The sequence below is a fragment of the Pan troglodytes genome, chromosome 4 (genome assembly GCF_028858775.2).
Source record: "Pan troglodytes isolate AG18354 chromosome 4, NHGRI_mPanTro3-v2.0_pri, whole genome shotgun sequence".
Classification (NCBI taxonomy): Eukaryota; Metazoa; Chordata; class Mammalia; order Primates; family Hominidae; genus Pan; species Pan troglodytes.
Window position 1 is genome coordinate 169,704,660 of NC_072402.2, and position 14,696 is coordinate 169,719,355.

Genomic DNA, 14,696 nt, shown 5'->3' on the forward strand with positions numbered 1-14,696 from the left:
GACCTTGGCTTACTGCAACCTCTGCCTCCTGGGTTCAGGCGATTCTCCTGCCTCAGCCTCCCGAGTAGCTGGGATTATAGGCATGCACCACCACGCCTGGCTAATTTTTGTACTTTTAGTAGAGACAGAGTTTTGCCATGTTGGCCAGGCTAGTCTCGAACTCCTCACCTCAGGTGAGTCACCATGCCCGGCCTAAAAATAAAGAATCTTAAATCTGTAGGAGTGAAGGCGGAAAAAGTCCTCCCAGGAAGTCTCAACCACTCTACCACCAGCGAAACACTACCCAGACTCAATATGCACGCATGATTACTCCAAATCATTACCAGTTTTGTGTTGTTGTTGTTGTTTGTTGTTTTAAAAAGCAGATATCTTCCTGGAGAAACCATACATTTTATAGTTGTTTCAATAAAATAATTAGAAATCAGGGTGAAAAAAGGTTTCCTTGTAAGTAAACCCGCATACTGGTTCAAACATTTGCTTTTATTGCGTTATATACATTCTGCAGCCGTAGAATCAGAATCTGGGGGAAGCCAACTGAGACCCCTAAGGCCCAGCAGGAGTCCATCTGAGGTACAGAACCTGTGCTTCCGCCATGTTCCTGGGGCAGGGGCATTCCATTTCCCCCTGATGCTTTTTCTTCCTGAAGAGAAGTCCAACAGACTGCCAGCCCAGGTCTGAAATGCAAGGTGGGACTCCTGAACACAGTCGGGGGGACGGGGCAGAGGGAAACAGCCCTCCTGTTTCACCTGCAGACAGGGTGGGCCAGAGTGCTATGGAGCAGACTGGGTTGTGGAAGCCTCGTGTGCTGAGGAATCAGTCCCTGCACACAGGAGCCTGTGCGGGGGCCAGCACGCATCGCAGCCTGGCAGTACAGCCTGTGCTTCTCCATGCCTCCGGTGCCAACACCCCGCACGTGCCACACGAACTGCTCCACCTAACATGCTCAGTGGCACAGGCTCAGGCAGCAAACGTGTTCCAACTCACCTGGGCAGAAGAGGCCAGGCCAGCAGACCAAGTCCTGTGTGTACGCGTATGTGTGTGCATTCACACCCACGTGCAGGAAGGGGGACACGAGATGGCATGAAACACGGGGGAAGCAGAATACACATTTCAGCCTCCCTCTTTCCCCGGTCCCCGCCCCCCACATAGACAAGGCTTTGTCTTAAGTGGAAAGCAAACTGGGAGAACAGGAGGAATGAGGCCATCTCCTGAGCAGCCAGCTGCAGGCCTGGCTCCTCTGGGAACAGAAATGGCTGTGAGGGACTTGATGATTGAGTGACTCTGCAGGGAATGGCTGAAAAACCAAGAATTCCAGCCCGGATGAGCCCACGGGGACTTCATCAGCAGTGCTTTGTCCCACAGAGAGCAAAACTGGTATTTTCGCAAACAGGAGAGGACTCGAGGCCACAGAACACCCATTCCTCTTGGACCCTGACCCCACCAACAGCCCCATCCCTTCCAGCTTGAAGGGATCTGGGGCTCAAGGAGAATATACATTAGGGTCAGGTGACAAATAATTACACCTCACCCTCCACAGGCCAGCGAGAAGTCAGGAACGCTGGGGCAGGTCTATCGGGCACAGTTGGGGTGGCACAGGGCGAGGGGCTGGAGTTGAGCTGGCACAGACGCAAGAGGGAAAAGGGGTCCTGAGTTACATGTTCACAGAGAATGAAGGAGAAGGCCCTGGGGCCCACCAAGCTGCCAGCCACAGCCCCGGGCGGTTGTTAAGAAGCATCCGCAGAACTGTAGGGGAAGAACTTGGCGGCCTTGCTTGGGGTGGAGGGGTTTGGGCACTCCGCCTCCTCACTCAGCTTGAAGAACATCTCCTGCTCCCGCTTCTTCTGGTTCAGATCCTCTTCCAGAGCCTAGGGAAGAGAGAGGACGGATGGCACTTGGTGAGATCTGCAGGCCACACATGGGTCTCCCACTCACAGGACCCCCACTGACATGGCCTTCTCTGGAACATTCCCTTCCAGGCCTCAGTGCTTGAGAAACTATGGCTTCCCTATTTCCTACCCTAGAGCTCCTCCCACAGGAGGTAAGTACCACCTCCTGCCACCGCCACTCAGAAGCTCCCTGTGGACTGAAGGGTACAGTTGGGGGAAATGTCAATCTAGACGGGGCAGGGAGGAAAAAAAGCAGATGCAAATCCCCTGGCAGGAAAACAGCCAAATGACTGGAGAAAAACCCGAGGGAGAAGATGGAGAGAGATTTAGCAGCAAAGGAAGCAGAGATGTCAGAAGTTTTTTTTTTCAAAATACACATGCCTGAGTTGAGATTGCGCCACTGCACTCCAACTTGGGCGGCAGTGCGAGACTCCATCTCAAAAACAAAAACAAAAACAAAAACAAAATACACGTGCCTTTGCCTAAACCCAGAGGTTCGGATTTTGAAGATCTGTGGTGGGACCAAGGCCTTCTGTACTGTACAAACTCTTCAGGTAACTCAGAGGAGAGCTCTAGTTGAAAAGCACTGCGGGAGGTTCCCTTGGGCACAAGCAAGTTTATCTAGGTAAATTGGATCCTACCAGAAATATTTTTCTTTTCTTTTTTTTGAGACAGAGTTTTGCTCTGTCGCCCAGGCTGGAGTGCAGTGGCACTATCTTGGCTCACTGCAAATTCAGCCTCACAGGTTCAAGTGATTCTCCTGACTCAGCCTCCCCAGTAGCTGGGATTACAGGCACCTGCCACCATGACTGGCTAATTTTTGTATTTTTAATACAGAAGGCGTTTCACCGTGTTGGCCAGACTGGTCTCAAACTCCTGACTTCATGTGATCCACCCACCTTGGCCTCCCAAAGTGCTTGGATTACAGGCGTGAGCCACCGCGCCTGGCCTAAGATTTTCTAAAGAAACTGGACATCAAGATTTTAATGTAAAATCTCCTTATATACTTAAAAGTGGACATCTTTTAAAAAATTTACAGGCCAGGCGCGGTGGCTCAGCCTTGTAACCCCAGCACTTTGGGAGGCCAAGGCGGGCGGATCACCTGAGGTCAGGAGTTCAAGACCAGCCTGGCCAACATGGCGAAACCCCATCTCTACTAAAAATACAAAAATTAGCCAGGCCTGGTAGTGTGTGCCTGTAATCCCAGCTACTTGGGAGGCTGAGGCAGGAGAATCACTTGAGGCGAGGTGGAAGTTGCAGTGAGCCGAGATCGCGCCACTGCACTCTAGCCTGGGTGACAGAGCAAGACTCCGTCTCAAAAAAAAAATTTTTTTTTTACATCACTATGTTGGCCAAACATACCATGCCTGTAAGCCAATTCCAGCACATAGGCTATCAGTTTGGGACCTCTGCTCTAGGAATAGCAACAATTTAATAATAATAGCTACTACTTTTTGAGCACAGAATGGTTTAGTAACTTGCCCAAGGTTTCACAACTAGTAATGGAGGAGTTAGGACTTCATCCCACCTGTGTGACTCCAAAGCCTGGGCTGTTTAAGCATTATTCTGTTCTACCCACCACATATATTTCTCAATACAACCTTCTAAGGCCAGAGTCAGCGATCTTTTTTCTGTTATGTGACAGATAGTAAACATTTTTGGCTTTGCAGGACATATTTGGTCTCCATTGTGACTACTCAACTGCCACTGTAGTATAAAATCAGCCACAGACGATCTGTAAATGAACGAGCATGGCTGTGTTCCAATAAAACTTTATTTACAAATATAGGTGGTGGGCCAGATTAGGACATTGGCAGTGGTTTGCTAACACCTACTTTAAGGAAATAAATATTATCTACATTTTACAGCCCGAAAAGCCAGGGTTCAGGAGGGAAGATTTGACTTGTTTGAGGCCACATTCTGTGTGAACACTGACCCAAGCAACACTTCATTGACTCTACCAGATATTCCGTACTTGCTCGAAATACATCTGAATTTTTCTAAAAATACTCCACAATGTACAGTCATCTCCCTGCCTCCATACAAGGCAGGGTGTTCACAGGCTGCTGACTGTAATGCAAGAATGTAAAAGACCATTTATTCTCGAATGAAAATCATCACCTCCGGGTCATTGTTCCAGCAGAAACCCAAGTAGCTAATGACAGAAGAATTCTATAAAGAATTCTGCAAAGAGGCAGCCCCTACAGGCAAAGTCCAATGCTGGCTTCCCAATGCACACTCGTGGTGCCTCCCCTGAGCCCAGGCCCCTCTTTGAAGCGATCTGAGACATAAGGCAATAGCTAGAGGAAACGCGATCATTCATTTTCAAACTCTCTCAGGATAGGCCAAGGGTATAGAACCCCCAGGTAAGAGAACCAGGTGGACGTTCATTTCCTGATTGCAGAACCCACCTATGTCAGCAGGAACATTATTGACTTGAGTGTCAAGTACGGAAAGTCCCAGCAGACCATGGTTACAGAAACTGATGAGCGTGGGCCTAACAGGAAGTCTGGGATCTTGGCCACCTTCCAGCCAGAAAGCTCCATGAGTGCAGGGAGGGAGGCCTCAATTCAAGGACTCCCAAGGCCATCACACAGCTGAGATGGGCAGTTGCCTCCTGTCCAGACCACAGTTACAGTAAGCAGAACTGAGGTACGATGGCAGAACAAACCTCAGGACTTCAGGACCCGTGGGCATGAGATTAAGAGTAACTTGGGCAGTTTTCTCCTCAGAGAGTTTAGGGGAATGAGCATGTCCTTGGCCTGTACTATGTGCTGGCGACTTCTGACATAACCTTGCAGTATTGATAGCTTCACTGTACAAATAACCACGCTGAGGCCCCATTTTTTTTTTTTTTTTTTTTTTTTGAGACAGAGTCTTGCTCTGTCACCCAGGCTGGGGTGCAGTAATGCGATCTCGGCTCACTGCAACCTCCGCCTCCCGGGTTCAAGCCATTCTCCTGCCTCAGCCCCCCATGTAGCTGGGATTACAGGCATGCGCCACTGTGCCCGACTAATTTCTGTGATGGTTAATTTTATGTGTCAGCTTGGCAAGGCCATGGTATCCACCTGTTTGGTCAAACACCAGCTAGATGTCACTATGAAGGTATTTTCTAGATGTGATTAGCATTTCAATCAGTAAACTCTGAGTAAAGCAAATTACCCTTCATCATGTGGGTGGGCCTCAATCAGTTGAAGGCCTTCAGAGAAAAGAAGAGAGAAGGAATTCTGCCACTAGACAGCAACAACAACTGGGTCTCCAGCCTGCTGACCTGTCCTGCAGATTTCAGACTTACCAGCCCCCACAATCGTGTAAGCCAATTCCTTAAAATAACTAAATCAATTTCCCTCTCCCTCTCCCTACACACACACACACACACAAACACACACACACACACACACACACACACACACACACATCCTCTCTCTATCTTGGTTCTGTTTCTCTAGAGAATCCAGACTAATACAGGCCCAGAGCGGGGAAGATGGCTTGCCCAAGATCCCAAAGCTGGTGACCAGCAAGAAGGTCTAGAGTGCCAGCTAGAGAGGAAATGGACAAATTCCCCCAACCTCTGATACCATCCTAGTTCAAGATACCATCCTAGTCCAAGCTGCCATCATTGCTCACCAAGGCTATCACAATGGTTTCCTTACTGGTCTCTCTGCCTCCACTCTTGACCCCTGAGGGCAGCTAGCGGGATCCTTTTCAAAACATGAGTCAGACCACCTTGTCCTCTGCTCAGAACCCTCCAGTGGCTTCCATCTCACACAGAGTAAAAGCCAGACTTTACACAGGCCCCCCCACCCCTCTGACTTTACCTCCTATCACCTCCCACCGTCACCACCACTCTCTCCAGCCGCAGGGGTCTCCTTGTTTCACAAGCAAGGTGTCCGGGCCTTTGCAGTTGCTCTTCCCTGTGCTGGGAATGTCCCCCTGAAAACCCCCACGGTTGCACGCCTCCCTCCCTCAGGTCCTTCAGATCTTGGCTCAGATGTCATCTTCTTAGACGACATCTTCCTGCCACACCGTCTGAAGCAGCCTCACTTTGTGACCCCCCCATGCTGTTTCCCTCCCTGCTTCTTGGCCCCTTACTAGAAGGTCGGTTCTTCCAGAGGGCACGGACTTGTCCCTTTTGTTCAATGCAGTGTCTCTAGTGTCTGAAACAGCGTGGGGCACTTAGCAGGTGTTCAAGAAATATGTGTTGCATTAATACACAAACGAATGAACCATCAAGCTAACGATGACACACAAATGCAATCCCATGTGATAAACACCATGACAGGGGCAAGGACGGGGAGCCCAGAAGACACCATACAGCCTCCGTGGGGGAGGCCTGAATAATGAAGACAAACAGAAGTTGGCCAAGCAAAGGCTGGTGGGTAGAGAATTCCCGGCAAGGGGAACAGGCTGGGCAAAAGCCCAGCAGGGAACGAGGGAAGCGCATATGGCATGGAGATCTATTTGGGTACTGAAATCTGCTCAGAGCACAAGTGGGGGATGAGACTCACGGGAGATAAGGCAAGAACAGTAGTTCTCGAAGTGTGGTCCACGAACCCCTAGGGGGTCCAAAACGCTTTCTGGGGGTGGGGGAGGGGCAGCAAGCTCTAGTTTCCTACTAAGACACAGTTTGCTTTTTCACTGTTTTGATATTTGTGCTAATGGTACAAAAGCAATGGTGGGTAAAACTTCTGGAGCTTCTGGAGGATTAAGACAATGGCCCCTCCTAACTGAATGGGTATTCTTCACCACCACCGTGCACTCACATGTGTTTATTTTTATTTTTATTTTTTGAGATGGAGTTTCACTCTTTCGCCCAGGCTGGAGTGAAGTGGTGAGATCTTGGCTCACTGCAACCTCTGCCCACCGGGTTCAAGCAATTCTCCTGCCTCAGCCGCCCGAGTAGCTGGGATTACAGGCATGCACCACCATGTCTGGCTAATTTTTGTATTTTTAGTAGAGACTGGGTTTCGCCATGTTGGCCAGGCTGGTCTCGAACTCCTGACCTCAGGTGATCCACCTGCCTTGGCCTCCCAAAGTGCTGGGATTACAGGTGTGAGCCACCATGCCAGGCCCACTCATAGTATTTTAGAAAGTTTTTCAATTAAAACAATAAAGCCAATTGCACTTAAGATCACCTTGATGGTGCAACACAAATGGTTCATTTTATTAAATCCTGACGTTCAAGGTCACGGCCCTTTAACGTCCTGTGTGAGGAAATGAGAACTATGCATAAGGCCCGCCTGCTGCCGGTCAAAGCATGATGGCTGTCTAGAGATCCTGTTCTTGTGCCTGATATTGTTCTTGTGCAATTGTCTTGAGTTGTGGGCTGAACTCGCCACTTGATTCTGCAGAATATCATTTTGATTAAAAAACAACTCACAACTGGGCATGGTGGCATGTGTCTATAGTTCCAGCTACTTGGGAGGCTGAGACAGGAGAACCGCTTGAGCCCAGGTAGTCGAAATGAGCCTGGGCAACATAGCAAGACCCCGTTTCAACAAAAAATTACTGACAAATATGGGTATTTAGCAAACACTCTCTTGAAAACGAACAAACTGAGCTGATCACTTCAAGGGAAACAAACTAAGGATATTTATTGCCAATGACAAAATTTGAGCATTCAAGCAAAAATGAGAACTTTGGAAAACCTGTGTCCACCAGCCTGAACTTGACAGCTTCTCAATTTTTTTTTTTTTCTTTTTGACAGGGTCTCAATCTGTCACCCAGGCTGGAGTGCAGTAGTGCAATCATGGCTCACTGCAGCCTTGACTTCCTGGCCTCAAGCGATCCTCCCATCTCAGGCTCCAGAGTATCTGGGACTACAGGAACGTGCCACTGTGCCCAGCTAATTTTTGTATTTTTTGTAGAGATGAGGTTTCACCGTGTTGCCCAAGCTGGTCTCGAACTCCTGGGTTCACACCTATAATCCCAGCACTTTAGGAGTGGTGGCGGGTGCCTGTAATCCCAGCTGCTCAGGAAGGTTGAGGCAGGAGAATCACTTGAACCTGGGAGGTGGAGGTTGCAGTGAACCGAGATAGCGCCACTCTGTCTCAGGAAAAAAAAAAAAAAAAATCCGCTGGTCTTTCTCGCACTTGGATGTAACTTTGCTCCAGCCATGATCCTATAACATCATGCACTGGTCACTTAGAAAATATTGGTTTACTGAGTTATGCAGATCTTCCAAAAGTTGACACATTATACAATATTTAAAAAAAATTATATCTCCACCAGGCACAGTGGTGCACATCTGTAGTCCCAGCTACTCGGGAAGCTAAGGCAGTAGAATCACTTGAACCCAGGAGGCAGAGGTTGCAGAGAGCCACGTTCCCACGCCTGTAATCCCAGCACTTTGGGAGGCTGAGGGGGGCGGATCACTTGAGGTCAGGAGTTCAAGACCAGCCTGGACAACATGGTGAAACCCCGTCTCTACTAAAAACAGAAAAACTAGCCAGGCATAGTGGCACGTGCCTGTAATCCCAGCTACTCAGGAGGTTGAGGCAGGAAAATCATTTGAACCCAGGAGGCAGAGGTTGCAGTGAGCCGAGATGGCACCACCACACTCCAGCCTTGGGCGAAAGAGTGAAACTCTGTCTCTAAAATAAAAAATAAAATAAAGAAATCAACAGATGGGTCAGGAGGGACGTTGCAAAGGGGCTAGTGACAGAGAAGAAACCCAGCAGAAGGTGGGCCTAGGAGGACAAGGCAGGCGAGGAAGAGAGTGACTGGCAGCATTGGCTGCCACCAGGAGGTCAAGTCCAGCAAGCCGTATCCATGGGAGTCAGCCACCAGGATGTTGTTATTGACCTTGCCAGCAGCAGCTGCAGTGGGCTGAGAAAGGAATTTCTCAGTGGGTGGAGGAAGAAATTGTGACAGGGCTTCGCAGAGAAAGAGAGAGACAGGGCAGTAAAGAAAGATGCGGGACTGAGCGAGGGCATGGGGTTTGAAGGTGAAAGTATGGCAGGCACCATTCAAAAATGACCCCCGTGACTCTCTCTCATATAACTCTCCCCGCTCCTCTGCGTGTGGGTGGAACCTCTGAATGTGGTATCATTCCTGCAAGCAGGGAGGCTATCCCGTGACCCTGATTTAATCACGTGAGCACAAAAGGGTTTTCTCTAGCTGGTGGCAGAAAGGGCTATCAGAGACATTCAAAGCACGAGGAGGTCTGAATGCATGCTTGCTATTTGAGGTGGAGAGGCCACATGATAAGGAGTGCTGGTGGCTTCTAGAAAATAACCCCTGTCTGAGGTCAGCAAGGAAACAGGGACCTCAGACCTACAGCCACAAGGAACTGGATTCTGTCGAAAGCTGAATGGGTTTAGAAGTGATTCTTCCCCAGAAACTTCAGCTAAGAGCCCAGCCACGCTGACAACGTTGACTGCAGCCTGGTGAGACCCTGAGCAGAGAACCCAGAGAGCCCACCCAGACTCTTGAACTCCATCACTAGGAGAGAGTAAACGGGTGTTGGTTTAAGCTGCTAAGTGTGTGGCAGTTCATCACACGGCAACAGAAAACTAAATTGGCAAGCAGTTTATCTGGTGCTGCGTTCTGACTTCTCAGAATAACTTCCTCTAAGAGAAAATCCCCACAGGCTGGGCTTCTGGCCCAGCAGCGTGGCTGGTTTGACTCACTGCAGCGTCCTCTGTGGACACACGGCAGGAGTCCTTCGGTCCGTGAGAGGGAGCTAAACAAGAGGCTGCCCTTCCAGAGGTGGAAGCTGCAGGGCGTTCAGCCACAAAGGGTTAGAAAGTTCCTCTCTCTCTCAGGCTGGAGATCCATTTGATGGTGCCACAAAGCAAGAGTCCACCAAAATAAGGAGACCTAACATGTCCTGGCCAGAGGCCTGTGCATGGCACAGAGCAGAGCCCGAGACTGAGCCCACCAGCTCGGATAAGGTTACCTTCTTGCGCGGCCGAAGCTTGTCCCGCCATTCCTTCAGGTTCTGGTTATGGCTCTCATCCAGGGCCTTCAGCTTCTGGGTTTCGTGCTCTACCAGGAGGTGGCACTTTTCATTCTGGAACAAATTCCAGGCAGAACAGGTGAGAAATCAGAAGACGCAGGCCCTGAAGACTGAGACACACCTCACGCTGTGGCTACAAGGGCACCAGCATCATTCATTTATTATTTCTTCTTGACTATAAATCCCATTTATTCAAACTCTATACGTAAATCACATGCACCAAGAAGTGCCTGGAGGAATAGTCCAGAATATGTTAATAGTTCTTATTAACTCTGTGGTGGGGAGGTATAGTAAATTTGCAACTTTCTGTGAGGATACAGCAAGAAGGCAGCTGTCCGCAAGCCAGGAAGGGAGCCCTCACCAGAACCCCACCCTGCTGGCACCCTGATCTCAGACTTCCAGCCTTCAGAACTGTGAGAAAGAAGTTTCTGTTAATTAAAGCATCATGGTATTTTGTTATGGCAGCCCGAGCTAAGATACTCTGTATGTCTCACATATAATTTCCTCAGGGAGATCTGTGGCAAGGAATGAGGGTCACTGACATGGGTGAGACTCTTCTAACCTCACTGTTCTTTCTCTGAGGTAAGTTATCTGCTTTACAAAATGTAAATCTCTCATAGGCAGCAGTGACAAGTCCCTGTTGATTTCTTGCAGGGAATCAGTCTTGTCATGAGGAGCTTATAAAGCAGGGGGAAGTGCCTTTATCCAGATACCACGACCCTACTGGGTTGGAAAAGTAGAATCCTTTGGGAGATTTTCATTTTGGGTTTCATGCTAGAGGCTTCTGGGAGTTTAGAACTTGGCTGAGTGAGAAGTAATACTCGCAGCAGCGCTGCATGCCTGTGGCCTGCCAGGAGCTGTGCTCGGCACTTCATACGGGCTCTCTCAGTGCTCACACTGGGGCAGGGATCACCCGAGGCAGGGATAGGAAAACAGATGCGGAAGGTGAATGGCTTGGCCAAAAGTCACACAGTGGCGATCAGCAGAGCCCTGCCGGGCAGGCCTCAACACCTGGAATGTTTCCTCTATGCCTCCCCACCTCTCCAGAAATTGCCCGATGGGTCCAACAGCCTGAGCAGTTCCTGAGGTTCGAATCAGCCCCGTCCCCACAAGGGGGCTTCAAGTACCAGCTCCTGGGGCCAGGACCCTCAGGCATGGGGCAAACCCAGGGGCCAGGAAGCTTGAAGAGGTCAGGAATTACCACAGGAAAAGCAGCCCACAAGGGGCTCGGCCACACCCTAACCACCTTTGCCCAAAACACAGTGATGACTCAGAAACCCTGCAGCAGCCCACTGCCAGCTCCGTCACTTCATTCACAAGTCTTTGCCCCAATCCTGCACAGCAGGAATGGTCATCCCCATGCCCATTTTAGGGGTGTGAGAGCTATGGCTTAGGAGGGTGATATGATTTGCCCAACCTCACAGAGCCCTAGAGCAGCATGGCAGGGCTGGAAACCATCCATCCCGGGCGTGTCTGATGAAGATCCTTCCCTGCTATGGAGTTTCTGGCCCCCTGAGATCTGATGGCCTTGGGGAAACTGAGGCAGCCTGGGGGCAGGGGCAGGGGCAGGCAGGGCGGTACCTGCAGCTGCTGCAGCTCGCTCATGTTGCTCTCGCACTGCGCCAGCATGTCCCGCATCTGGTTCTCGTGTTTCTGCTGTTGCTGCAGCCGCTCCGACTTCTGCCTCTTCTCCTCCTGCTGGGAGAACTGCACCAGAGAGAGGGTGGGTGCCTCAGGGGGCCAGGGCCTGGCCGGTTGGGTAGGGAGCCCCACTCAGCCCTGGCCCAGGGAGACCCCTCAGGGGGACTGGTCTCTGCACAGCCCCAGTACCCAGCACCAGCTCAGGCTGTGCCCGTGTTAAGTCCTCACCCTGAGCTGAGACCCAGCCCCTGCCCTCGAGGAGCCCCCAGGCTGGTGGGGACATGACACTGCAATGTGACACATGCCAGGAAAGTGTGTGTACCAGGCAGGAATCACAAGGGCCCATGTGCCCGAGCCACAAGGGCAACACAGGATGTGGGGAAGCGCGCAGGAGAACTGGCAACATAGCACCAAGCTCTACCTCTGTCCACACACAGAGGTGAATTCACCATGAGGCTGATGAAGCTTCCAGGGCACGCATGGTGACTCGCACACCCGCTCCCAAGACCTTATGGCGGGTGGGTCGGAGTGCATCTTTCTTTTTTTTTTTTTTAAGATGGAGTCTCGCTCTGTTGCCCAGGCTGGAGTGCAGTGGTTCAATCTTGGCTCACTGCAACCTCTGCCTCCCGGGCTCAAGCGATCCTCCCACCTCGACCTTCCAAGTAGCCACCACACCTGGCGAATATTTTTTAAAAATTATTTTTTTGCAGAGATGGGGTTTTGCTGTGTTGCCCAGGCTGGTCTCAAACTCCTGGGCTCAAGTGACCCGCCCGCCTCGGCCTCTCAAAGTGTTGGGATTACAGACGTGAGCCAGCCTGCATCTTGTTTCATATTCTCCAAAACTGTATAAGGCCCAGGCCCTGCCAAACCTGGCCCTGCCTACACCCCAGCACACTTGCAGACCCCGCAGGCCCGGCCCCCACCTGCTTGATCTTCTCGCGCTGCTCGGCTGCGCTGCCCCCGCCGTTGATGTGGAGGCTCTTCTTGTACATGGCCATGCGCGTCTTGCCCTCACTCCTCTGGATCTTGGGCAGCCGCGCCTTTTCCTGTTGCTGCCGCACCTTCAGCTGCTCTGTCATGCGCTGGTTGTAGCGCTGCATCTGCTCCCGCTCCTGGAGAGGAATATCCAGAGGGGCTGAGGGCAGCAGCACTCTGGACTCAGAGCGTGGTCACAGGCTAAAGGTCCCCACACTCCACTCAGGGGCCCAGGACCAACGCAGCCCACAATGCTCAGCAGATCAAGGCTGGTGTTATTTTGCTTCTACACTAATAACATTATTTGTTCTCACTTTAAAAATTCTTGTTAATAATATCTTGGATTCTTACCTTCTAAATGCCTTTTCATCTAATCAATGATGGCATGCCATCATTAGCTAATATCTCAAAGCAAAATGTACACGAAAGGGGATGGTTTACCATTAGTGATGGCAGATATGAATTTATATTTTAAAAAATCCTGATAGATTTGAATTTTTTCCTTCCCCTAACACCTATTTGTATTTCAAAGCTCAGCATGGGCATCACCTCCTCCAAGAAGCCTTCCCCGATTTCTTCACTTGGTTGGGTAGCCTTATTCTGAACTCCCATGGCCCTATACTGACTTCCATCACTGCATTTAGATAAGAAACTGGAATTATACACAGCTGCTGTGCATCCAGACCTTGGTCTGTCTGTCACTGTCCCACTATGGAGGCTGAACTGAGACAGACAATTCCCGCAGGAGAGGGTGCTTTGGCCACACAGAGTAGGGGCCCTCACCAGCTCTGGGGAGTTCAGGGAAGGCTTCCCAGCGAGGCGGTGTTTAAGTGGAGACCTAAAAGTATTGAGGGAATGCACAAGAAAGAGAGAAATAAAGACAAAAAGAGGGAAAAGAGAAAAAAGAGCAAAAGGAAGACACACACCGGGCAGGCGCGGTGGCTCACGCCTGTAATCCTGGCACACACCGGGCAGGCGCGGTGGCTCACGCCTGTAATCCTGGCACACACCGGGCAGGCGCGGTGGCTCACGCCTGTAATCCTGGCACACACCGGGCAGGCGCGGTGGCTCACGCCTGTAATCCTGGCACACACCGGGCAGGCGCGGTGGCTCACGCCTGTAATCCTGGCACACACCGGGCAGGCGCGGTGGCTCACGCCTGTAATCCTGGCACACACCGGGCAGGCGCGGTGGCTCACGCCTGTAATCCTGGCACTTCGGGAGGCCAAGGCGGGCAGATCACTTGAGGTCAGGGGTTTGAGACCAGCCTGGCCAACAAGGTGAAAGCCCAACTCTGCTAAAAAAAAAACAAAAATTAGCCAGGCATGGTGGCGTGCACCTGTAATCCCAGCTACTCGGGAGGCTGAGGCAGGAGAATCGCTTGAACCCAGGAGGTGGAGGTTGCAGTGAGCCTAGATGGCGCCACTGCACTACAGCCTGAGTGAGAAAGCGACTCCATCTCGAAAGAAAGAAAGAAAGAAAGAAAAGAAAGAAGAGAAAGAAAGAAGGAAGGAAGGAAAGAAAAGAAAGAAAGAAAGAAGGAAAGAAAAAGAAAGAAAGAAGAAAGAAAGGAAAGAAGAAAGGGAAAAAAAAGAAAGAGACATACACAGCAAGTAACAGTCAGTGAGGGAGCCACTTGGGCCATCGGCTTCCCTGCATCGTTTCCCCTATTCCTAGCCCCTTGAGCTGAAGCAGGACACCCCTGGAGAACCTCCTGGGGCCTCACTGCAGCCAGCCCTGGCTCCTCTTGGGGGCACTTGTCATCCAAAGTGTGCACCCAAGAGGTGCCCCATCACATACAGCCTCATGGCTCTCCCAGGTCGGCCCGGCAGCAGATCCGAGCCCCGTGCCGCCGGCAGCCTCACCTTCTCATGCTTGCGCAGCAGCTCGTGCCGCTGGAGGAAGTACTGGTCTTTGAGCTGCTGCTTCACCAGCTGGTGCCTCTCCTGCAGCTGGTGCTCTTCCATCTCCCACAGGGCTGCTTCCCGGTCTGCAGAGGACATGCCACCGAGCTGGTGAGGTGCTGACAACCAGAGACCCGACAGGCCCTCTGCCCCCCACCTCTGCCTGGCCTCCTCATGCTGGAGATGATAACCAACCTGCTGGGCTCAGGAATCGCCACATGTGCTACCTCATTAGACCATGTTGGCTGATCTGAGCTGAGGCCTAGAAACTTCCTCTAAGCCTAAGGAATGAGAGCTCCCAGGAGCATGGTATAGCAGGAAGTGTTCAAA

The 14,696-nt window shown here is 51.0% G+C and overlaps 1 protein-coding gene across 2 annotated transcripts in view; it reads right to left on the bottom strand.

The window, feature by feature from the left end:
- Positions 1 to 459: 459 nt before the first annotated feature.
- Positions 460 to 14,696, bottom strand: part of STK10 (serine/threonine kinase 10) — a 144,869-nt gene continuing 130,632 nt past the window's right edge. For both annotated transcript variants that reach the window (XR_010157046.1, XM_016954200.4), the window contains exons 15-19: positions 14,328 to 14,452; positions 12,411 to 12,599; positions 11,428 to 11,553; positions 9,787 to 9,900; positions 460 to 1,865 (exon numbers count right to left, since the gene is read on the bottom strand). Coding sequence is in view for 1 of the 2 variants with exons in the window: in XM_016954200.4 (XP_016809689.3) it covers positions 1,725 to 1,865; positions 9,787 to 9,900; positions 11,428 to 11,553; positions 12,411 to 12,599; positions 14,328 to 14,452 (695 nt within the window). In the remaining variant the exon portion in view is untranslated. The remainder of the gene's footprint in view (positions 1,866 to 9,786; positions 9,901 to 11,427; positions 11,554 to 12,410; positions 12,600 to 14,327; positions 14,453 to 14,696) is intronic.